Source organism: Moschus berezovskii, chromosome 22 (genome assembly GCF_049115385.1).
Source record: "Moschus berezovskii isolate FMDL1 chromosome 22, NW_MosBer_1.0, whole genome shotgun sequence".
NCBI classification, from domain to species: domain Eukaryota; kingdom Metazoa; phylum Chordata; class Mammalia; order Artiodactyla; family Moschidae; genus Moschus; species Moschus berezovskii.
In genome coordinates, this window is record NC_142481.1 from 2,044,966 (window position 1) to 2,068,848 (window position 23,883).

General features: G+C 43.9%; 2 protein-coding genes and 1 pseudogene across 13 annotated transcripts in view; all 3 read left to right on the top strand.

Moving 5' to 3' along the window:
- Positions 1 to 862: 862 nt before the first annotated feature.
- Positions 863 to 10,438, top strand: LOC129546013 (small ribosomal subunit protein uS2 pseudogene; annotated as a pseudogene). Its single transcript, XR_016035865.1, has 3 exons — positions 863 to 913; positions 7,144 to 7,232; positions 8,043 to 10,438. The product of XR_016035865.1 is annotated as a small ribosomal subunit protein uS2 pseudogene (transcript).
- Positions 870 to 18,393, top strand: ZNF470 (zinc finger protein 470). Its single transcript, XM_088830340.1, has 5 exons — positions 870 to 913; positions 7,144 to 7,232; positions 10,445 to 10,571; positions 10,735 to 10,830; positions 12,935 to 18,393. The coding sequence occupies exons 2-5, from the start codon at positions 7,200 to 7,202 to the stop codon at positions 14,800 to 14,802; spliced, it is 2,124 nt and encodes a 707-aa protein (XP_088686466.1). The 5' UTR covers positions 870 to 913; positions 7,144 to 7,199; the 3' UTR covers positions 14,803 to 18,393.
- ZNF71 (zinc finger protein 71) overlaps positions 13,064 to 23,883 on the top strand; it is a 30,409-nt gene continuing 19,589 nt past the window's right edge. For 3 of the 11 annotated variants that reach the window (XR_016035863.1, XM_055410651.2, XM_088830404.1), the window contains exons 1-2: positions 19,737 to 19,801; positions 21,669 to 21,742. The gene's annotated coding sequence lies outside the window, so the exon portion shown is untranslated. Of the gene's footprint in view, positions 13,099 to 19,736; positions 19,802 to 21,218; positions 21,367 to 21,668; positions 21,743 to 22,714; positions 22,848 to 23,883 lie in introns of those variants that run through there. The other 8 variants (XM_088830408.1, XM_088830412.1, XM_088830410.1 and 5 more) reach the window with 8 other exon arrangements.

The window sequence follows — 23,883 nt, forward strand, 5'->3', positions numbered from 1 at the left end:
ACACACTCTGTGACCCCGCCCACTATCGGCCTCCGCTACTCAGGTCTCGGCTCGCTGAGCTGACAGCTGCGCCTGCGCACTGCGAGCCTGGAGACGGCTCCCAGAAGCCCCCGGGACTCCGCTCCCTTCAGGGAGGTAACCAGTACTTCTAGGACCCAGAGTCGGGGCTGTAAGGCTTCTAGACCGCTCCATTCCGTAACAGGAGGCACCGAGAGGGGACAGAGGGCAGCGGTCACCAGGCAGGGGAGAGGAACCCTGCCTTAGCAGCCTAGTCGCCCGACTTCAGAGAGCCGGCGTCCCTCTTGGGACTAAGTATCCCAGGGGCCCTTGTGCTGTGAGGACTCGCCCACTTCTGGCGAGCAATTGAAGCCCAGACCGAGTCTGGCCGCTTCTGAGAGAGTCCGGTCCGGGTGGCGCCCAGGGAGGCGCCATGGGGTCGGCATTTCGGTCTGCGCGCGGGAGGGCGGGAGTCGTGGTCATGCGCGCGTGACTTGGCGACCGTGACCGACAGTGCGTGGAGGGTGTGCCCGGGAAGAGCAGGCGGGTACGTGTGTGAGTGGAGGGTGTGTATATGCAGGTGTGACATGTGACTGGCGGGCCGCGGAGGAGGCTGGTCTGTGACTGGGGCTCGTGTTTCTGCGCGTGTCTCTTGTATACTTTGCCCGTCCCAGCAGCGTGTATTGGAACGAATGAAGGATTTTACGTGGCTGAGAGCTGGAAAGACCTCCGGAAGAGACCACCCCACTCCAGTCCAGCATCCCCGACTCCCCCACCGAAAGTTCGGTGTGGCCCAAAGCCTTGGAATCTTGGGAAGGTGCCCGGTCAGGGTGCGGCGGTGAAGCCTTTCCTGCCTGCCCGCCTGGAGAATGTGGAAGTCGGGACACCATACATGTCCACGGGCCTGAGTATGGAGGTAAGAGTGGAAATTGGGGTTGGGGGTACTGCTCGTGGGCGCAGGGACTGGAGGATAATGACCCTGGCCTCAGACTGGTGGACGCAGAAGTTCAAAGATTTAAACGGTCACCTAGGACCAGGGTATGAAGCTGAATTCAGGGAGGGGCCTTGAAATGCCTTCCCCTTACAGGTCTCTGTGGGTGTCTCCAAGGACCCAGGGGAGAGAGCATTCACGATTAGAACATTACCTCTGAGTGCTCTGCTGCTTTTCAAGGAGAACCTCAGTATTTAATTTTTTTTTTAATCTGTTAGTGTTAGAATATTCAGTTCAGGTCAGTTGCTCAGTCGTGTGCGACTCTTTGCAACCCCATGAACTGCGGCATGCCAGTCTTCCCTATCCATCACCAACTCCCAGAGTTTACTCAAACTCATGTCCATCGCATCGGTGATGCCATCCAAGCATCTCATCCTCTGTCGTCCCCTTCTCCTCCCACCTTCCATCTTTCCCAGCATCAGGGTCTTTTCCAGTGAGTCAGTTCTTCGCATCAGGTGACCAAAGTATTAGAGTTTCAGCTTCAGCGTTTGTCCTTCCAATGAATATTCAGGGTTGATTTCCTTTAGGATGGACTGTTTGGATCTCCTTGCAGTCCAAGGGACTCTAAGAGTCTTTTCCAACACCATGGTTCAAAAGCATCAATTCTTTCACACTCAGCTTTCTTTGTAGTCCAACTCTCACATCCATACATGACTATTGGAAAAACTATAGCTTTGACTAGACAGACCTTTGTTGGTAAAGTAATATCTCTGCTTTTTAATATGCTCTCTAGGTTGGTCATAAGTTTTCTTCCAAGGAACAAGCGTCTTTTAATTTCATGGCTGCAGTTACCATCTGCAGTGATTCTGGAGCCCCCCCGAATTTCACTGTTTCCATGGTTTCCCCATCTATTTGCCATGTCTTTTAATTTCATGGCTGCAGTCACCATTTGCAGTTGTTTTGGAGCCCCCCAGATTTCACTGTTTCCATGGTTTCCCCATCTATTTGCCATGAAGTGATGGGACCAGATGCCACGATCTTAGTTTTCTGAATGTTGAGTTTTAAGCCAACATTTTCACTCTCCTCTTTTCAGTTTCATCAAGAGGCTCTTTAGTTCTTCGCTTTCTGCCATAAGGGTGGTGTCATCTGCGTATCTAAGGTTATTGATATTTCTTCCAGCAATCTTGATTCCAGCTTGTGCTTCATCCAGCTCAGCATTTCTCATGATGTACTCTGCATATAAGTTAAATAAGCAGGTTGACAATACACAGCCTTGACGTTCTCCTTTCCCGATTTAGAACCAGTCTCTTGTTCCATGTCCAGTTCTAACTGTTGCTTCTTGACCTGCATACTTGACCTGCTTCTTGACCTCCTGAGATTTCTCAGGAGGCAGGTCAGATGGCCTGATATTCTCATCTCTTTAAGAATTTTCCACAGTATATTGTGATCTACACAGTCAAAGACTTTGGCATAGTCAATAAAGCAAAAGTAGATGTTTTTCTGGACCTCTCTTGCTTTTTCAATGATCCAGTGGATGTTGGCAATTTGATTTCTGGTTCCTCTGCTTTTTCTAAAACCAGCTTGAACATTTGGAAGTTCACAGTTCACGTACTCTTGAAGACTGGCTTGGAGAATTTTGAGCATTATTTTGCTGGCGTGTGAGATGAGTGCAATTGTGCGGTAGTTTGAGCATCCTTTGGCATTGCCTTTCTTTGGGATTGGAATGAAAACTGACCTTTTCCAGTCCTGTGGCCACTGCTGAGTTTTCCAGATTTGCTGGCATATTGAGTGCAGCACTTTCACAGCATCATCTTTTAGGATTTGAAATAGCTCAACTGGAATTCCATCACCTCCACTAGCTTTGTTCACAGTGATGCTTCCTAAGGCCCACTTGACTTCTCATTCCAGGATGTCTGGCTGTAGGTGAGTGATCACACCATCGTGATTATCTGGGTTGTGAAGATCTTTTTTGTATAGTTCTGTGTATTCTTGCTACCTCTTCTTAATATCTTCTGCTTCTATTAGGTCCATACCATTTCTGTCCTTTATTGTGCTCATCTTTGCATGAAATGTTCCCTTGGTATCTCTAGTTTTCTTGAAGAGATCTTTAGTCTTTCCCATTTTATTGTTTTCCTCTATTTCTTTGCACTGATCACTGAGGAACGCTTTCTTGTCTGTCTTTGCTATTCTTTGGAACTCTGCATTCAGATGTTTATATCTTTCCTTTTCTCCTTCGTTTTTCGCTTCTCTTCTTTTCTCAGCTATTTGTAAGGCCTCCTCAGACAGCCATTTTGCTTTTTTGCATTTCTTTTTCTTGGGGATGATCTTGATCACTGCCTCCTGTACAAAGTCACAAACCTCAGTCCATAGTTCTTCAGGCACTCTGTCAGATCTAATCCCCTGAATCTATTTGTCACTTTCACTGCATAATCGTAAGGAATTTGATACTCAGCCATAAAAAGGAACAGAGAAGGAAATGTCAACCCACTACAGTGTTCTTTCCTGGAGGATCCCAGGGACAGAGGAGCCTGGTGAGCTGGTGTCTGTGGGGTCACACAGGTCAGACACAGCTGAAGCGACTTAGCAGCAGCCAGCAGCATAAAAAGGAACGCATTTGAGTCAATTCTAATGAGGTGGATGAACCTGGGCCCTGTAATACAGAGTGATATGAGTCAGAAAGAAAAACAAATCTCGTGCATTCAGTTCAGTTGCTCAGTCGTGTCCAACTCTGCGACCCCATGAATCACAGCACGCCAGGCCTCCCTGTCCATCACCAACTCCCGGAGTTCACTCAAACTCACGTCCATCGAGTCAGTGATGCCATTCAACCATCTCATCCTCTGTCGTCCCCTTCTCCTCCTGCCCTCAATCTTTCCCAGCATCAGGGTCTTTTCAAATGAGTCAGCTCTTCGCATCAGGTGGCCAAAGTACTGGAATCTGAGCTTCAACATCAGTCCTTCCAATGAACACCCAGGACTGATCTCCTTTAGGATGGACTGGTTGGATCTCCTTGCAGTCCAAGGGACTCTCAAGAGTCTTCTCCAACACCACAGTTCAAAAGCATCAATTCTTTGGTGCTCAGCTTTCTTTATAGTCCAACTCTCACATCCATACATGACCAGTGGAAAAACCATAGCCTCGACTGGACAGACCTTTGTTTGCAAAGTAATGTCTCTGCTTTTTAATATTCTGTCTAGGTTGGTCATAACTTTCCTCGCAAGGAGTAAGTACCTTTTAATTTCATGGCTGCAGTCAGCATCTGCAGTGATTTTGGAGCCCAGAAAAATAAAGTCTGACACTGTTTCCACCGTTTCCCCATCTATTTGCCATGAAGTGATGGGACCGGATGCCATGATCTTCGTTTTCTGAATGTTGAACTTGAAGCCAACTTTTTCACTCTTCTTTTTCACTTTGATCAAGAGGCTCTTTCATGCTTCTTCACTTTCTGCCATAAGGGTGGTGCCATCTGCATATCTGAGGTTATTGATAATTCTCCTGGCAATCTTGATTCCAGCTTGTGCTTCCTCCAGCCCAGTGTTTCTCATGATGTACTCTGCATATAAGTTAAATAAGCAGGGTGACAAATACAGCCTCGACATACTCCTTTTCCTATTTGGAAGCAGTCTGTTGTTCCATGTCCAGTTCTAACTGTTACTTCCTGACCTGCATACAGGTTTCTCAAGAGGCAGGTCAGGTGGTCTGGTATTCCCATCTCTTTCAGAATTTTCCACAGTTTATTGTGATCCACACAGTCAAAGACTTTGGCATAGTCAATAAAGTAGAAATAGATGTTTTTGTGGAACTCTCTTGCTTTTTCGATGATCCAGCGGATGTTGGCAATTTGATTTCTGGTTCCTCTGCCTTTTCTAAAACCAGCTTGAACATCTGGAAGTTCACGGTTCACGTATTGCTGAAGCCTGGCTTGGAGAATTTTAAGCATTACTAGCGTGTGAGATGAATGCAATTGTGCGGTAGTTTGAGCATTCTTTGGCATTGCCTTTCTTTGGGATTGGAATGAAAACTGACCTTTTCCAGTCCTGTGGCCACTGCTGAGTTTTCCAAATTTGCTGGCACATTGAGTGCAGCACTTTCACAGCGTCATCTTTCAGGATATGAAATAGCTCCACTGGTATTCCATCACTTCCACTAGCTTTGTTAGTAGTGATGCTTCCTAAGGCCCACTTGACTTCACATTCCAGGATGTCTGGCTCTAGGTGAGTAATCACACCATTGTGATTATCTGGGTCATGAAGATCTTTTTTGTACAGTTCTTCTGTGTATTCTTGCCACCTTTTCAAATCTCGTATATTGACACATACATATGGAATCTAGAAAAATGGTACTGATGATCCTATTTGCCTGGTAGCTGTAGAGATGCAGACATAGAGAACAGACTTGTGGACACAACTGGGGAAGGAGAGGGCAGGGAATTGAGAGAGTACCATGGAACATATATATTGCCATGTGTAAAATAGATATCCATTGGGAATTTGCTGAGTGATGCAGGGTGCTCAAACCTGGTGTTCTAATGACCTAGAGGGGTAGGAGGGAGGTTCAAGATAGAGGGGACATGTGTATACCTATGGCTGATTCATGCTGATGTATGTTAGAAATCAATACAACATTGTAAAGCAGTAATCCTCCAATTAAAAATTAATGAATTTAAAAATCTGTTAGAGTCCTGTCCCATTTATCGCTGGGATGAGACGTGGGAGGAAGGCGAGATTCACAGCTTCATTTGGAAGTGCTGAGGGATCCCAGCCTTTGTATGGCTTAGTCACGTTTTAGTAGGCAAAGAGAAATGCTCCCCCATTCCTACCTCACACTTCTCTGTCTCCAGCCACACCCCTTCACAACCAGAGTGAGTAAAGAGGGGTGGGAAGAAGCACTGCCCATAGCCTTAGTGTTCTTCACTTGTTTTTCCGCATGCAGTAATGGTAGCTAGTGTTTACTGAATGCTTTCTCTAGGCCAGACACGGATCTAAGACCTTTGGGGGATATTAACACCAAACCTGAACTGGAAGCTATCTTATATACTTTTGACAGATGAGGATACTGAAGCATAGCAAGGACAAGTAATCGCTAGTAAGTAGAGGAGCCAGGATTCACATCCAGGACAGGCTTAGTGTAGAGTCCCCCTCATACTGGGTCTCATGTAAGCCCCTCAACATCTGCTTGGGGTGCCGTTCCTAACCACCTTTGATAGTTGAGAAAGTGACCCTGAGAGGGTTAAATAACTTCAAGAGTTCAGATCCCAAGACCTCCACTACACGAGTTTTTTTCTTTAAACTTACAGACCCAGCTTTTGTTATGTAAAATGAAGATGATGATATATACATCATAAGACTGTTGCAAGGATTAAGTGAGCTCATACCTGTGAAGTACATGATGTAGTCCCTGCCACATACTAACCAGTGCTTAATAAGTGTTTGTTCTTTTAATCATCATTATAATGCTTTGGAAAGCACTGGTGTTTAGAAGAAAGAAACCAGAATCAAGTTAGATATTTTTATCGTCTTCCTGATTGAAGAAACTTGGCTCAGGGGGACAGGGGACTTCTTCAGAACTAAATAGTTTGTCACAAAGCAAAATGGGAACCTGAGTCTCCTGACAGGTTTTTGGTCCAGCTGTCTGCAAGCCACGTGGACTCTGTTGTTACCAAGGCGATAATACTTCTTTCTCGGGAAGATGGCTTTTTTCCAAGTCTCATAGACTCTTTGCAAATCCTTAGTAGTTAGTTGCACATGGGGGATTTTTTTCTGTTATATTCTGGTGTCTGCTTGAGTAAATAACTTGGGTGGAAGAGTCAGGTAAATCTACGTTGGTGACTAGGCTTCACTGTTTACAAGCTTGTGACCTGTGCAAAAGACTTCGCTTCCCAGAGCTTTCATGTGTGAAACTGTGACAAGAGTCCCCATTTTTGTTGAAGATTCTGAAGGTCAAATCAGAGTTTTAATATATTCAACACGCCTCATACATCTCTATTGTTAATGAAAGGATGGATTTGGGCGAGAGAGAGATTGTGCTCAGCCTGAAAATCCAGAGCAGAGCAGAACCTCAGCTGTAAACTAAAGGTTTCCCAGCGACTTCCTGGACTGTGAGAGGAGGATGCAATAGGAGAATAGGAGCATGGAGTAGAGAACAGAGGGAGCTGAAGGGAAATGTTTCTGGGCTATGACTATCAGTTTCACATCATTCCTTTCTCCTTGTTGCAGCTCTGCCCTCTCGGGGTAAAGCCCTTCTCCACGTGAGGAGCCAGGAAGAAGAGGTGATGGGAATTGAACTTCTTAAAGCCATGTCCTTGGTTAGTATTCCCTTTTTTCTCCTAAAGTACTAGCTTGCTTTTCAGGATTTTGGCAAGTTTGTTTCCGTCTGAAAATTGGAACATTGGGATTTAAGGAAGTGCAGTGGAAATGGTAGATCAGTTCAGTTCAGTTGCTCAGTCGTGTCCGACTCTTTGCGACCCCATGGACTGCAGCACGCCAGGCAAGTGGTTGAAAACAAAACTAATAGCTTAGGTTTGCTGAGCAGAACAGGACTTGAACATAGGTGTTCTGGCTTCGGAGACCATGTGTGGGAGAATATACTTTCTAGTCTTCATATAAGCTCTGCTATCTTGTACCTGTGTTCTTTCTTGTGTAACCTTTCTCATGCCAGTAAGACAGATATTTTGACTGACATATCAGCCCACTGCAGATATTGTTCTGCACACAAAACAACTCCTTATGAATCCCATGTGATCCTTCGCTGACCTCAAAGAAGTAGTGTACACGCACATTCCATTTCCCTCCGATGTTTGTCTTTGTGCTTGATTTCTGGTTTTTGTCATACTCCGCTGAGCTCTGTCAGATAAGCTTCTAATAAATATGCTCTCAGCAGTGTCCTCAGGGAGTTGCTCTTCCATGAGCTCTCCCTGCGCTGTCTCTCATAATCCTGTGTGTTTATGAGAATTATTTCTGTGTGACACCACCACAGCCATGTTCTTAACTACCATAACATACTGAAATTAGTAAAATAAAATATAAGTGAAGCTTTTACTGAAATATTAAACCGAATGTATCACCTCTTTCTGGCCTCCTCTTCTTTTACCCCCATCTTTCCTTCATAATTACAGATAACGATTCTTGAGTACTTAGCCTGTACTGTGCCTGTTACTTCATGTAATTCTCACGGTGCTGCTCTAAGGTAGGTACTGAGATTATTCCCATTTTTTAGGAGGGAAATCTTGAAGTATGAAGGAGTTGATCGACTTGGCAAAGATCACCCAGCTAGCCAGTGCCAGAGTCTGAACTCCTTGGAATAATCTGACCTTTTTCTCTGGTCTTACTCAAGACTGCTGTATATTCAAAACTCATTCTTAGATGTTGATATAAATGAAAACACAAAAAGAGGAATGGAAAATCTCCCATCAACCCTAGAACCAGCCTCACTTCGTGGTTGGTTATAAATTCAGCTCATGTAACATAAGACACAGGTTGCTTGTCATGTGCTTATCTAGTATGATCTCTCCTGATACTTCTCAGCAGGTTATCAAAAAACAGTTTGCCAAATGAGTTCTCTCCTAATCCAAATATATTCGTATTTCAAAAGAAAATAGTACTGCTAGGCATTTTTTCTTTCATTTTTTAGGCATACCTCAGTATCTCAAGAACACTAAGATTTCTTAGAATATGTTGTGGAGCTTGAAGTCATGCTCATCAGGTCACCCTCATTCCTTTAAACTTTCTATTGCAGTCCCAGAGCTCTTTAGTTTCTCCATGTAGAAAAGTGAGCTGACTCCTAACATATAAAATAATGGCTTTCGGCGCTACCCAGAGAGGGGTCCATACGGCCTTGTTCTGAATTCCCATCGTAACTTAAAGGGAAGCTTTCACAATGTCCGGAGCCCTTGATGTCCTGCAAGTGAAGGAGGAGGATGTCCTCAAATTCCTCGCAGCAGGAACCCACTTAGGCGGCACCAACCTTGACTTCCAAATGGAACAGTACATCTCCAAAAGGAAAAGTGATGGCATCTACATCATCAATCTGAAGAGAACCTGGGAGAAACTTCTGTGGGCAGCTCGGGCCGTTGTTGCCATTGAAAACCTGGCTGATGTCAGTGTCATATCCTACAGGAATACCGGCCAGCGAGCTGTGCTGAAGTTTGCTGCTGCCACTGGAGCCACTCCCATCGCTGGCTGCTTCACTCCGGGAACTTTCACCAATCAGATTCAGGGAGCCAAGGCTTCTGGCGGTTACCGAGCCCAGGGCTGACCACCAGCCGCTCACAGAAGCCTCGTTCGTTAACCTGCCAACCATCGCTCTGTGTAACGGACTCGCCTCTGCGCCGCGTGGACGGTGCCATCCCAGGCAACAACAAGGGAGCGCACCCGGTGGGTCTGATGTGGTGGATGCTCGCCCGGGAAGTTCTGCGCATGCGTGGCTCCATCTCCCGAGAACACCCGTGGGAGGCCATGCCGGACCTCTGCTTCTACAGAGATCCTGAAGAGACTGAAAAGGAAGAGCAGGCAGCAGCTGAGAAGGCTGTGACCACGGAGGAATTTCAGGGTGAATGGACCGCCCCAGCTCCAGAGTTCACTGCTGCTCAGCCTGAGGTGGCAGACTGGTCCGAAGGTGTGCAGGTGCCTTCCGTGCCCATTCAGCAGTTCCCCACTGAAGACTGGTCTGCAGCTCCCACCGCTCAAGCCGCTGAATGGGTAGGAACCACCACTGAGCAGCCGTAAGCTGTTCTTCCGCACACTTGCAGAACTGCCACAAACTTCCAAATGGAGATCTGGTTGATGGAAAATAAACTGTTTCTAAAAAATAAAATAATGTACTGCTTCATAATATTCTAGGGTTTTTGTTTGTTGTGTTGTGTTGTGGTTTTGGCTGCACTGCAAGGCAGGCAGGATCTTAGGGACTGAACCCATGTCCCCTGCAGTGGGAGCATGGAGTCTTAATAACTGGACTGCCAGGGAAATTCCCATGATTGTTGTTGCTGTTGTTCAGTCACTAAGTTGTGCCCTGCTCTTTGTGACCCCATGCACTGCAGCATACCAGGCTTCCTTGTCCTTCACTATTCTTCACTGTCTCCCAGAGTTTGCTTAAATTCATGTGAATTGAGTCGGTGATGCTTTCTACCCATCTCATCCTCTGCCACCCCCTTCTCCTTCTGCCGTCAATCTTTCCCAGCATTAGGGTCTTTTCCAGTGAGTTGGCTCTTTGCATCAGGTAACCAAAATTCTGATGACACTCTGTTTTGAATGCAGTCAACACTTTTTCATGTGAGAATATCTCCTCACACCATAAAATGCTTTAAGAGCAGAGAGCATCTCTGTATTTTTCTTTTTCCTAATATGTACAGTGTAACTAGGCAGAAAAATTGTTCGTTTCAACTAACTACTTGATCTCTATCATTTAGACACCCCACTGCAATTACTTACCCAGTTTTTTTTTTCCTAACTTATAACCCTAGAGCCAGCTAAGTCAGGAGATGAACACTAATTGTGCAAGAGAACTTTTGTGTCATTTCAGGATGCAGTGACTTTCACGGATGTAGCCGTTGACTTCTCCCAAGATGAGTGGGAATGGCTGACTCTTGCTCAAAGGACTTTGTACAAGAAAGTGATGTTAGAGAACTACAGCAACCTGGCTTCACTGGGTGAGAGCATATGCCTCCTTGTATCTCCCTTAGGAGTCTTTCCACCTCAGTAGTCTGTCATGTCTTTATCAACATTTTCCTACAATGTTTTTCTTTTCTCAGTACAATTTAGCTCTGGAATATTCACAGCATAGGTAATTTGCTTGTTTTCTTTTACATGCAGGTCTTTGCATTTCTAAACCAGATGTGATCTCCTTACTGGAGCAAGATAAAGAGCCCTGGATGATGAAAGGAGAGTTGACAAGAGGCCTGTGCCCAGGTAAATGCAGGATGACTACAGCTAGGAAAACAATTCTAAAGGTCTTTCTTCCCTCTGATACTTGTTGGAAAATACCTCTCGAAGTCCTTCCCAAATTGAAATTTTTTGTTCTACAACTATTTTTTTTTGTACCATTTAAAATTTTATGGACAGAGGATCCTGTCAGGCTATAACTGAGCGACTGAGCACACACATATACACAACCTTTTATTTATTTGTTTTTGACTGTCCTGGTTCTTTGTTGCTGTGCCACAGGCTTTCTCTAGTTGCAGTGAGCAGGGGTACCCTTCATTGCAGTACACAGGCTTCTCACTGGGGTGGCTTCTCTTGCTGCAGAGCACGGGCTCTAGGTGAGCAGGCTTTAGTAGCACGGGACGTAGTAGTTCTGGTGTTGTGGTGTACAGGCTTAGTTGCCCCGCAGCATGTGGGATTTTCCCAGACCAGGGATTGAACCCATGTCCCCTGCACTGGCAGGCTAATTCTAAACCACTGGACTACCAGGGAAATCCTCTACCAGTATTTTTTAAGTGGGTCTTTTCTTCTCTTCCCCACTGGTACAACATACCATATTTATCTTTACTGACTTTCTACCAGTACCAGTCTGTTTCTGAACTCTGTTGTGTTCCATTGATGTTTACCTAGTTCTGCTCAAGTACTATATTGTTATAATTATTCCTGATTTTGAGCCATTTTTTAATTCTTTAGACAGGTTTGTGTCTAGTTTTTCAAACTTGTTTAAATGTTTTCCTTTCTTTAAAATGTGACTTATCAAGTTAACCAGTATATAGCTATGTTTTTCTCTCTGCCTTTAATCATTTTTCTCTTTGTTGTTTCTTTTTTATTGTTGTCATTTCTTTTTGTTGTCTATGCTTTTTCTTTAATCCCCCTTCACACCATCCACCCCTTGAATTGAAAAAGTTTAGTTGTAAAAGTTGTTAACGTTATGACTTCATGTATTTTTTTAATTTGCATTTTAAAACTCATCCACTTGAGATTCAAAATAACATCTTTTGATACCCATATGAAAGATGAAGAAATTAACTCACTAATGTTACCTCCTTCCTTCCTCTTTGTCTGTCTTCTCCCTTTTATTGTACTTATTAGGATTTTTTGACTCAGGTTACTTTCTTCAGTTTATTAGTTTTTTTACACTGTTCTGCTTGAGAGCCTGTGAACATATATTGCAGAGAAATGAGCTTCAAGTGAGGAGGTTAGTTTATTCTGAGGCTTGTTGTGTGGCCTTTTCCTGCTTTCAGTTCTCAAAGTTTCAAGAAGTGGATGTTGCTAGGTCACTAAAACTGTATGTTAATAAACAATAAATAATTTTTAAATGAATTAAGCATTTAATTCAAGATAATTAGAAAAAACAATGAATATCAGGAAAACTGAAATAAGTCATACATAGTGATTTTATTGCTAGAGATAAAAGTATATAAACTGTCAGGACAAATGAGAGAAGACACAAGGAAAGAAATAATGGTAAATGATGCCTAAGTACTTAAAAGAATCATATGAGTCCATTTTTGAAACTCAATTATTTGTAAACAATTTGAAAATCTGAATGAAATGGATGATACTTTATGAGACTATAATTACTAGAACTGACATCAGAGATAGAAAATTTGAACAGACCAGGTACCACTGAAAATATGTAGGAAGTCATTTAAGAACTGCCTCCTCCTAAAAAAGAAGCAATAACCCCAGATAGTTTCACACAGTAATTATATAAAGCTTATAAAGAAAAAAAGCCATTGTTTGAAGTTTTCCTTGACAGAGAATAAAAAGAACTATTTTAAAATGTTATTGTGAAGATAGTGTAACATTTGATACCAAAATAGCATCACAAAAAATGGAATTATTAATGCAATAATAAATATTGGTGCAATATCTTAAATAAAAAGTCATGTTGAAATAATATACCATTGCCAAGGAGGGTTTATTCTAGAAATGTAAAGATGGTCACACCACCTAACATGAAGAACTGTCAAGAATATGTCCCTTTGTAGGCTTCAGCAACTGTTGTGACTCACATGGTGTTGTTTTGTAAGTTTCTGTTCTTCTAGCATTAAATAAGGGAGACATTTGCTTTCTTAATATCTTTCAGACTTGGAGTATGTGTGGATGAAAAAGGAATTATCTCTAAACCAGGACATCTATGAGGAAAAATTATCTCAGGCAATGATAATGGAAAGACTTACAAGCTGTGACCTTGAATGTTCCACATTAGGGGAAAACTGGAAACATGAAGACCTGTTTGAGAGGGAGCTGGTAAGTCCAAAGACACATTTTAGGCAAGAGACAGTCAGTCACATAGATACCCTTATTGAGAAAGGAGACCACTTTAACAAATCTGGGACAATTTTTCATCTGAATACATTATGTTATATAAAACAGGTATTTCCCATCAAAGAGAGAATATATAATTTTGACACAGATAAGAAAACCTTAAAGACACATTCCTTTGTGAAAAAAGATAAGCAGGTCTATGGAGAAAAGAAACTTTTGAAATGTAACGACTGTGAGAAAACTTTCAGCAAAATCTCAACTCTTACTCTTCATCATAGAATTCATACTGGAGAGAAACCCTATGAATGTCTCAAATGCAGAAAAACCTTTAGCCAGAGTGCCCACCTTGCTCAACATCAGAGAATCCACACAGGAGAGAAACCCTTCAAATGTGCCGAGTGTGGAAAAGCATTCAGCCAGAATGCTTATCTCATTCAGCACCAGAGAGTTCATACTGGAGAAAAACCTTATGCGTGTAAGCAGTGTAACAAAGCCTTCAGCAAGCTTGCACATCTTGCCCAACACCAGAGAGTTCACACTGGAGAGAAACCCTATGAATGTGTCGAATGTGGGAAGGCCTTTAGTGATTGTTCATCCCTGGCACATCATCGAAGCATTCACACTGGAAAGAGACCCTACAAATGTATTGACTGTGGGAAAGCCTTCAGGCAGAACGCTTCTCTTATACGTCATCGCAGGTATTGTCACACTGGAGAAAAGCCCTTTGATTGTATTGACTGTGGGAAAGCCTTCACCGATCACACCGGACTTATTCAGCATAAGAGAATTCATACTGGAGAGAGACCCTATAAATGTAATGTGTGTGGAAAGGCTTTTAGCCGTGGCTCCTCCCTGACCGTCCATCAGAGAATTCATACAGGAGAGAAACCCTATGAATGTAGTATCTGTGAGAAAGCCTTTAGCCATCGTGGCTCGCTCACTCTTCATCAGAGAGTCCATACTGGAGAGAAACCCTATGAATGTAAGGAATGTGGGAAAGCTTTTCGGCAGAGCACGCACCTCGCCCACCACCAGAGAATTCATACTGGGGAGAAACCTTACGAATGTAAGGAATGCAGCAAAACCTTCAGCCAGAATGCTCATCTTGCACAGCATCAGAAGATACACACTGGAGAGAAACCATATGGGTGTAAGGGATGTGGTAAGGCCTTCAGTCAGATTGCTCACCTTATTCAGCACCAGAGAGTTCACACTGGTGAGAAGCCTTACGAATGTTTTCATTGTGGGAAGGCCTTCAGCGATGGCTCCTATCTCTCTCAACATCAGAGACTTCACACTGGCAAAAGACCCTACGCGTGTCTCGAATGTGGGAAGGCGTTCAGACAGAGGGCATCCCTGATCTGTCACCAAAGGTGTCACACGGGCGAGAAACCTTACAAATGCAACCTCTGTGGAAAAGCCTTTAGTCATCGTAAATCCCTTACTCTGCATCAGAGAATTCACACAGGAGAGAAGCCTTACGAGTGTAAGGAATGCAACAAGGCCTTCAGCCAGATTGCCCATCTGACACTGCACAGGAGAATTCATAGTGGAGAAAGGCCGTATGAATGTAACGCATGTGGAAAAGCGTTTAGGCAGACTGTACACCTTGCTCACCATCAGCGAATTCATACTGGAGAGTCATCCTTGGTGATTCCCTCCTCTTCCTACCACCACGTCCTCTAGTTTCAATCTTCTAAACATTTCTAGAATCTGTCACTTTTTATCTAGCTCAGTGTGTCATTATCACAGTCCAAGATGCAGCCATCTCATTTGGATTTCTGCAGTGTTACAACCATATTTCCTCTTGCTCCCTTCAAGTGCATTTTTAACACTGTAGCCAACTGAATCTTTTAAAAATAAAGAATTTATTCATGTTACTTTTCCATTTAAAACACTTATTCTGAAAAATGTTAGGTAATCCACTTAAAGCATTTAGCACACTATCATAGACTTATAATTAGTGCCATTAAGGTAGAATTTTCCTTACAGTGATGTTCAGCTACAAGTATAATGAGCCAGTAGGTCCAGACTAAGAAGCCTAAAATTTTAGAGTAGACAGAGAACTCTTTACTCTCCTTGTAGGTTGGAAAGATGAACACATTCAGAATTGAAAGATTCTATGATATCCAGGGTAACATGGTTGCTTGCTCTTCTCTCTGTATGAATAAAAAGACATCTACTGGAGGAGGAAATGGCAACCCAATCCATATTCTTGCTTGGGAAACTCCATGGACAGAGGAGCCTGGTGGGATACAGTCCATGTGGTCGCAAAAGAGTCAGACACTACATAGTGACTATACAACAATGTTTAGCAGAATAAAGCTTAAAAAAAGGAGACATCTAGCATCATTGATGACGAAATCTCACCTCACCTGGCACTTAGAAGTGAGACTAGGCCAGTTGGAACAAAAGCATTTGGTAGAATGTGGGACTTGCCAGGGGAGAGTATTAAAAATAAACTAAAATGAACCAGCTAGAAAACTTGAGTAGGTTAATAGCCATGAAATAAACTAGAAAAGATAGTTCAACACTTTCAACTGTGGAAAAGTACCACAGACAATTCCTGTCATACTGAATTGTTCTAGCATATAAAATAAATACAGCAAAGCTTCCCATCTTGTTCTGTGAGACTGACAAGACAAATACCAAAACAGGAAAACATATATATTGCAGTTGGCTTTTGTAGATGTTAAAACAAATACTTTTTTAAATATTAAAAAAGCAGAGGAAATGAAAAGCTAGACATATCTCTGTATAGACATACTCAGTCTGGCAAAGACATTTCTTCCCAAGTTAAATACGTAAATTCACTGGTGTTCCAGTAGAAGTCCCAATGTGTAAGTTGACAAGCTCATTTTGACCATCTGTATGGTACTGTGATATAACAAGGAGTATAGTACTGTAATACTCATTAAATTAAGATTAGTTGAACATTTACTAATGTTCCAGGCACTGTTTTAGGTACTAGGGATGCAGCAAGGTGCGAAATGTACCGAAAAAAGTTTGATCTTACAGATCTAGTGGGAAAAGACAAACTAAAATTTGAAATGCAATACTATTTAGTAAGTATGCGACATGTACCATGATGTGAAATGATCTAAAGAGGGATCCAGAGGGATCCAGGGTGCTGGCAGGGGATGCCTTACACCCCCAGAACATATGGGCATTAGAGCCAAGGGGTGAGGGAAGAACTAGAAAAAACTGTCAGCCACAAAGGACATAATGAGAATAATTGTGATAGTCTCAAAGTGGATAATTACAATGCTTTGAGTGTTTCAGGGAGAACTGATGGTTTAACAAGGTTCATGAGAGTTCTTTTCACCCTTTGTGAATCGTGATTTAGAGGTTTTTGTTTTTATTTTTTTCCTTTTATATATATTTGGCTGTGCTGGGTCTTAGTTGCAGAATCTTTAGTTGCAGCATAAGGGATCTAGTTCCCTGACCAGGGATCAAATGTTTTCATTTTGTTTTGGCAGCAGTCGTACTGAGCTATAACTCGCCCATTTAAAGTATATGATTCAAGGAATTCCCTGGCAGTCCAGTGGTTAGGACTCAGCACTTTCACTGCTGTGAGGTGTGTTTGTGTGTGTGTGTGCACGCACACTCATCGGTGTTTGACTCTGTACAATGCCCTGGACTATAGCCCGTCAGGCTCCTCTCTCCATGGAATATTCCAGGCAAAAATACTCGAGTGGGTTCCCATTTCCTCCTTCAGTGTACCTTCCTGACCCAGGAATGGAAACCGAGTCTCTTGTGTCTCCTATGTTAGCAGGAGGATTCTTTTCTACTGAACCACTTAGGAAGCCATATATACATATATAATTCAGTGACTTTTAGTATGTTCAGAGTGTGTAGCCATCACCAGTTAATTTTAGAATATTTTCATCACCTTAAAAGAGATCCCCTGCCCTTTAGTAGATACTCTCACTGCTGGTGGAGAACACTTATATACCTGGAGCACTTCATACACCTGGAGGTACCTGGAGCATCTCCGGTCTCCTCTTGGCTGCTGCCTAAGGCCATGTGAGGGGAGTTCGTATCCAGAGGACACAACCACTGGAAAATGGAGTTTGGGGCTTCCTCTTTACTTCGGTATAGAGGCTAGGAGATAGGTGAGCTTATCAAGAGCATGTGGAGATTTTTGATTGTCCTTATATATGATAAAAGGGATTTTTCATTTCAGTGGGGCAAAGGCAGATTGATCAGATGGCCTTGGGACAGTTAGCTCTCTGGAAAGACAGAGGTGTATGCTTTGCATCTGATGAAGTTCTGACAGATTAGAGAGCCAAATGTACAATACTAAAGTACAAGAAAAACGGATAACCTTGGCTTGAGGCACACTTTCTTAAGCATTACACATAACGCAGCAGGCGACATTAAACTGAGAAACACTTCTGTGTGAAACCATCAGTTAAGAGATAAATGAAAGACTGGAAAAAAAGGTTTGCAACAAATATGACAAAGGGCAATACTCCCTGATATTAAAAGTACTGTTACAAATCAGTAATAGTAACACTTGCAACTCAGAAAAATGGACAGTGCTAACAGCAATGGCATCCCACTCCAGTGTTCTTGCCTGGAGAATCCCAGGGACGGGGGAGCCTGGTGGGAGGCCGTCTATGGGGTCACACAGAGTCGGACATGACTGAAGTGACTCAGAAGCAGCAACAGCAACCCATACCAGTATTCTTGCCTGGGAAATCCCATGGACAAGAGCCTGGCAGACTACAGACCATGGGGTAGCAGAGTCAGACATGACTTAGCAACTAAACAGCAACAATGGCCACTTGAAATAAAAACAGCAAAAGAAAATTACCCACTATTATTAGTAATCAAGGCAGTGCAAAATAAAGTGATAATATAATATTTTTTCCCCAGTAGATTGATTTAAAACATAGAAGAGTGATAATAATCCAGTTTTGGTGAATGTGTGAAAAACACGGCGAATCTATTTCCCATTATATAAACTGCTATATAGATATAGTCCATTTGAATCAATATTCCTCAGAAACCAAAGTGTACAAAGGTAGGTAAATGTATAATGGGAAAAATTTTTAATGATAAACTCTTAGCAATTTATGGTCATGGGCAAAGGGTAAGTTAATTACGCTGAATTCATTTAATAGAGTTATATGCAACTGTTGAAAAAAATGTGTATATAGCCATAAAAGATAGTTGTGCTATATTAAATGAAAAGGATTTTTTCAGACCTGTAATCTAGTATGAACTCATAATATCAAAAATAAACCCCTAAATACATGTTTTTCTGTTTTTCTTTGCCCAGTGTTCCTTGCCTTCTTCTTTTGACTGTAATCTCCTTTACCTTTGAGTAGCTGGCCATACCCTGTGTTACAGTTGAGTACATGAGGAAGTATGTAACTCAGACATGCCTGCACAAAACAGATTGTCTCACTTTCCCCCACCTCCAGTACCTTTCCCCATGCCTAAGACCACTCTGCTTCTTTAACCCAAAATATCTCCAGCCCCTCTCCCCAGGGAGGCAGATGAGATGTTCTCCCACCTCCTTGCTTGGCTGCCTAGGAATAAACCTTTTCCTTGTTGCAAACCTTGTCTTTCTTGCTGTGCCTTGGGCAAATGAACCTGGTTAGGTAACAACAGTTGTCATCCTTACAGGAACCAGATAAATGGCACACTGGATCTCTATGATTTTTGTTTTTTTTTTTTTACACCTGCATGTGTATCTACATTTGTCAAAATATTTAATGGAAGTCATTAATGACTACTTAAGACTAGCTGACTCTTCCCATTTCTGTGGCCACCCAGACATTTCCAGCAAATGCTTTTGTGCTTGGCTTTGTGATTTATGGTGTAAGAAGAGGCCCAGCTGGGATGCCTGGTACCCACCCCGGCCCCCCACCATGGTCCTGTGCCGCCTGTCTAGTTTGTACCACTGTCTCACCTGGAAGCTTCGTTGTGAGGATTAAACACGTTCTTAAGTCATAAAAATGGCAACAACAGGAGCTGGCATATAAGTTCAGTTGCTTAGTCATATCTGACTCTGTGACTCCATGGACTATACAGTTCATGGAGTTCTCCCGGCCAAAAAACTCGAGTGGGTAGCCTTTCCCTTCTCCCGGGGATCTTCCCAACCAGGGATCGAACCCAGGTCTCCCGCATTGCAGGTGGATTCTTAACCAACTGAGCTATCAGGGAAGCCATAATAAAAAGGGTAAATACTGTTTTTTTATGATCATTTGTTACTTTGCATCTCTGTATGTTTCACAAGTTTTCTATAGTTAAGCTATTTTGTTTAATATCTCGCTGAAGTAAGCTGACCAGAACCATCCTTCAGTCCAGCCCAGGAGATGGTGGACTGGCCCCCTCCTTTTCTGGAATTTTCTCTCCTTCCCCCCTCTTCCTCTCTAAACAAACCCTCTCCTCTCCACTCTTCTGCCCTTCCCTCCCCCATCTCTCGTCCTCCACTCTCTCCGCTTTCCTTCTCTCTTCCCAGCCCTCGATTCCTGCCCGCTCCCTATCCCACTTCCTTTGGCCGCGGTTCCTGTGCCGCGGGGCCCTCTGGGAGTGGAGGGGCGCGGTCGGGTCCCGGGTGGGTTCCGCTCCGCGCGCGGGCTTCTGGGAAGTGTCGTCGGGCCGACCACGCAGGCGCAGCGCGGCCTGGAGGGCCTAGCGCGGCGGTCACTGTCTAGACCGAGCGGCGTGGGTGAGTCCGGCGGTGCCCGGGGCAGGGGCGGGAGGAGAGGGAGAGTGGGCGGGGTCGGTTCCGAGAAGAGAGGTGCGGACAGAGGGGAGGGGCCCCAGGGTCCCAGTGGGAATTGAGGGCTGAGGGGAGGGTGTACTGGCGGTGAGTGAGGGCCCCGGTGGGAATTGAAGGCTGAAGGGGAGCGCTGAGGGGAAGGGCGTGAGGGCCCAGGGGAGGGGCGGGAGGGTCCAGGTGGGAACTGAGGGCTGAGGGAGAGCGGGCGGGCTGGGTGAGGGCGGGTGGACTGAGGGGAAGGTGTGAGGACTGAAACGAGAGGATGTGCCGGCTCAGCGAGAGGCGGGGAAGAAGCCTGGAGTCGGGAAGCCGTTACCAGCCTAATCGGATGAGATGGGGAAGGAGGCGAATCGCTGTCTGCGTGTGTGTGTCTGCCTGTCTTGGTCTGTGTGGGTGTCCCCTGTGTCTAGTCTTTGCCTGTCCCTCATGGGGGATATCCCTGGGTGACCACCCGTGTCCACATCCTTAGTTCTGTATCTGCCTTTATTTCTGTCCATGGTGCCTTTGTGAGAGTGTCATCCAGGTGTCCACCTGTCTCACCTGTCACTTTTCCAAGGGGTTGCAAAGAGTCAGACGTGACTTAGCGACTAAACAACAACAAACTGGATGCCAGAATCACAATCCACATATGATCATTTCTGCATCCCCGGGGCTTTCGTTCTTGGGGAGGGAAGACAGATGACAAACTTGAAGATAACTTTTTAAAGAGACAGTTGTCAGCAATGATGCGGGCTATAAGAAGATGGCAGAGGGTGAGGGGTGGTTGCTATTAATGCTTGAGCTCTGGGCCCTGGGAGTGGGAAACTTCTCCACGGAGGTGACGTTTGAATTGACGGTGAGAAGGAGCCAGCCAAGGGAAGAGCATTTCTGACAGAGGGAACAGCAGCTGCGAAGGCCAGTGCACGTGAGACCAAGTGTTTGAGAGGGAAGTAGAGTGGGAGAGGGAGGGTCCTCAGGGCAGACCATAAAGGCCAGGTGGGCAGTGTTGAAGACTCCTGATTTCTAACGCCCCTGGGAAGCCATAGAAGAATTTTAAGCTAGAGGACGTTTTTGCTGACCGCTTGTTCAGGCATTTGTGTGTGCAAGGCATGGTGCTCTGAGTTTTGTGGAAGACACCAGCCTGTGTGTTTATGATCCTTTGTGATGTACAGTGGGGCTTCTTTTAAAAAAATAATTATATTGCTTTTTTATTTGAAATTTCACTGTTTAAAATTTATGGGGACCAACATTTAAATTGATAATGTTCTCTTTTTAATTGAAGTACAGTGGATTTACAATGTGTTAATTTCTGCTGTACAGCAAAGCAATTTAGTTATGCATTTATATGCTTTTTCATATCCTTTTCCATTATGGTTTGTCACAGGATATTGAATGTACTATTCTGTGCTATACAGTGGGACCTTGCTGTTTCTCCATTCTATATAATAATTTGCATCTGCTAACCCCAGACTCCCAGTCCATCCTTCCCTGATGCCCCTGCTCCTCCTTGCAACCGCAAGTCTGCTCTCTCTGTGAGTCTGTTTCATTGATATGTGCATTTCTGTCGTATTTTAGCTTCCACATATAGATATCATATGGTGAAATGGGGTGGTGGAAATAGTGCCCACCTTTCAGGGGTATTAGGATTAAGTGAGAAATGTTGGTCCAGGGCTTTGCGGGTGGCAAGCACCTGAGTGTTTGCTATTAACGCGCGCATGTGTGTGTGTGTGTCCCTCCCTCCTGCCTCTCTGGGGGCAAGTGTGTGTTTGTTGTGTCTGCACTGTGAGGCGGACCTAGGCCTGACCTCTCACCATGCCTCCCTTTCTCTCCCCAGCCCACAGCCTGCTGTTCCAGGTCACTGTGGGCAGTGGAGGGGTGGCCACCCAGCTGCTGACTGATGATGCCCTGGTGAGTCCTGCTGCCTGCCTCTCCTTTCCAGAGGCTCAGCCCACAGGTTTGGGCTTCTGCCCAGGGAATGACCCTCTGACCCCTAGGCCTGCCCGGGGACTGTGTCCTCACCTCCTGGGGGCTCCACCCACCTGCTGCTCAGAGGTGATGCCTCCGTCCACTCTGCCCCCTTAAAACCCTGAAGCCTCTTGCCTGCCCCGACAGTGGCTTTGGTTAACTGAGGAGGTCAGGACAGCTGGGGAGTGACCGATTCTGCCCTGGGGGCCCTCAGGAGATGCAGGAGGGCACCTAGAAAGGGAAGGTTTAAATGTGTACAAGGCTCGCTGGAATGAGACCCACACCTTTCAGCCAGCAGTCACCCCTGGGAAGGGAGGACACCCTGGGTGCTGCTCACGGGCAGGCGTCCCCGCTCTCAGTGTAAAGTTTCCTGATGTTTTAACGGGTGGTACACATATGGCTGTATATTGAACTTATCACTAAACTTGCTTTTATGCCAGAAATATCTCAATATAAAAATATATAAATACTCTTTATAGAAAATAGGGAAAATCCAGTAACCTGTAGGTGAGACAGTATATTCACCCATGGTACCTGTCCCCAGAGATAACCACGTGGATTATTTGTGTATCATTTATTGTCTTCTCTGATGATTAGGTTTTGAAACTGATCCAGAATTGACTCTGCTATTTTTATCTTGGAGTTTTGTTTTTTTTTCATCCTACTTTAATCAGTAATGATTTCCCCAGCCTTTGAAAACTTTACAAATATCACTTGTTTGGGTGCATAATCAGTGCATCTCAGGTCCATCTGATATTGGTGGATTTTACTTCTTAAAAATCATTTTTCAATGCTGTAAATAATGTGTCATAAAAGAAAATTCCCCAAAGGTTAGGAAATGCATGATCGTTATAAAAAGCTTAGACAATCCAGGACTTCCCTGGTGGTCCAGTGGTTAAAATTCTGTGCTCCCAGTGCAGGGCACATGAGTTCGATCCCTGGTTGGGGAAGACCCTGCATGCCATGTGGCGGAGCCAAAAAAAAAACTTAGAAAATCCAGAAGAGTATAGCACACAGGATCAGAATTACCCGGATTTCATCCCAGGAGGTAACCACCCTCAAATGTTGTGTATTTCTCTCTCTGGAAACATATTGTTTTGCAAAAATATTAATCACCCCAGCTTAGAATGTTTTCTTTCTTGCTTTTTCGTCAAAGATTTCTTCCTGAACGTTTCTCTACATTGTTAAAAACTCTTTGGTAAAATCTGTTTTAATGACTCTATAGAAATTTTATCTTGGGGCTGTACCTGGCTTACTTAATCATTCCCCCACTGTTGGATATTTATTTGTCTCCAGTTTTAAATGGCTGTTGGGTATTTATTGTGCATGCGTGTGCGTGCTCAGCCATGTCTGACTCTGCAACCCTATGAACTGCAGCCCACCAGGCTTATCTGTTCATGGAATTTTCCAGGCAAGAATACTGGAGTGTGTTGCCATTGCCTTCTCCAGGGGATCTGCCCAACCCAGGGATTGAACCCTCATTTTCTGCATTGGCAGGCACAGAGCCACTGCAAGTTGGATACAAGTGATAAATGGATGCATGGATAAATGGATTTAAGTGACAAATGATATAAGCTTTGAGCATGATAGGTGAGAAATGGTGTCACAAGATCTTTTCTGAGTAACATTATGTGTATATTAGTGAGGTTTGATTTTTTAAAAAATGTTTATTAGCCATTTCTGTGGGGGGTTAAATGATCTATCCTGTGCTTTCCCAGTCTCCAGGAATCCTAGTATCTTTGAAGATTTTAAAGAAGTGTGTGTGAAAATATTTGTGGCAAATATACTTCCCAGCTTTGCTTTTTGTTTCTTATTTTATAATTTTTGTGCCCAAAAGCATTTCTTACTTTCAAAATTGAGTCTCTCTCCTCCTTTGGTGCCTTCCATTGTTTTTAAGCTGTGAAAGGGTTTCTCCATCCAATTCAGGTCACACACCACTTGTATTTTGTTTCTTTTTATCCCATTTATCATTTCAGTGTTAACAGTGAACTTCTGAATCCACCTGGAATTTATTTCAATGTCTAAATGTGTTAGTTCCTATAAGTTCTAATGTGTTGTGCCTTAATACACCTGTATCAGGATAC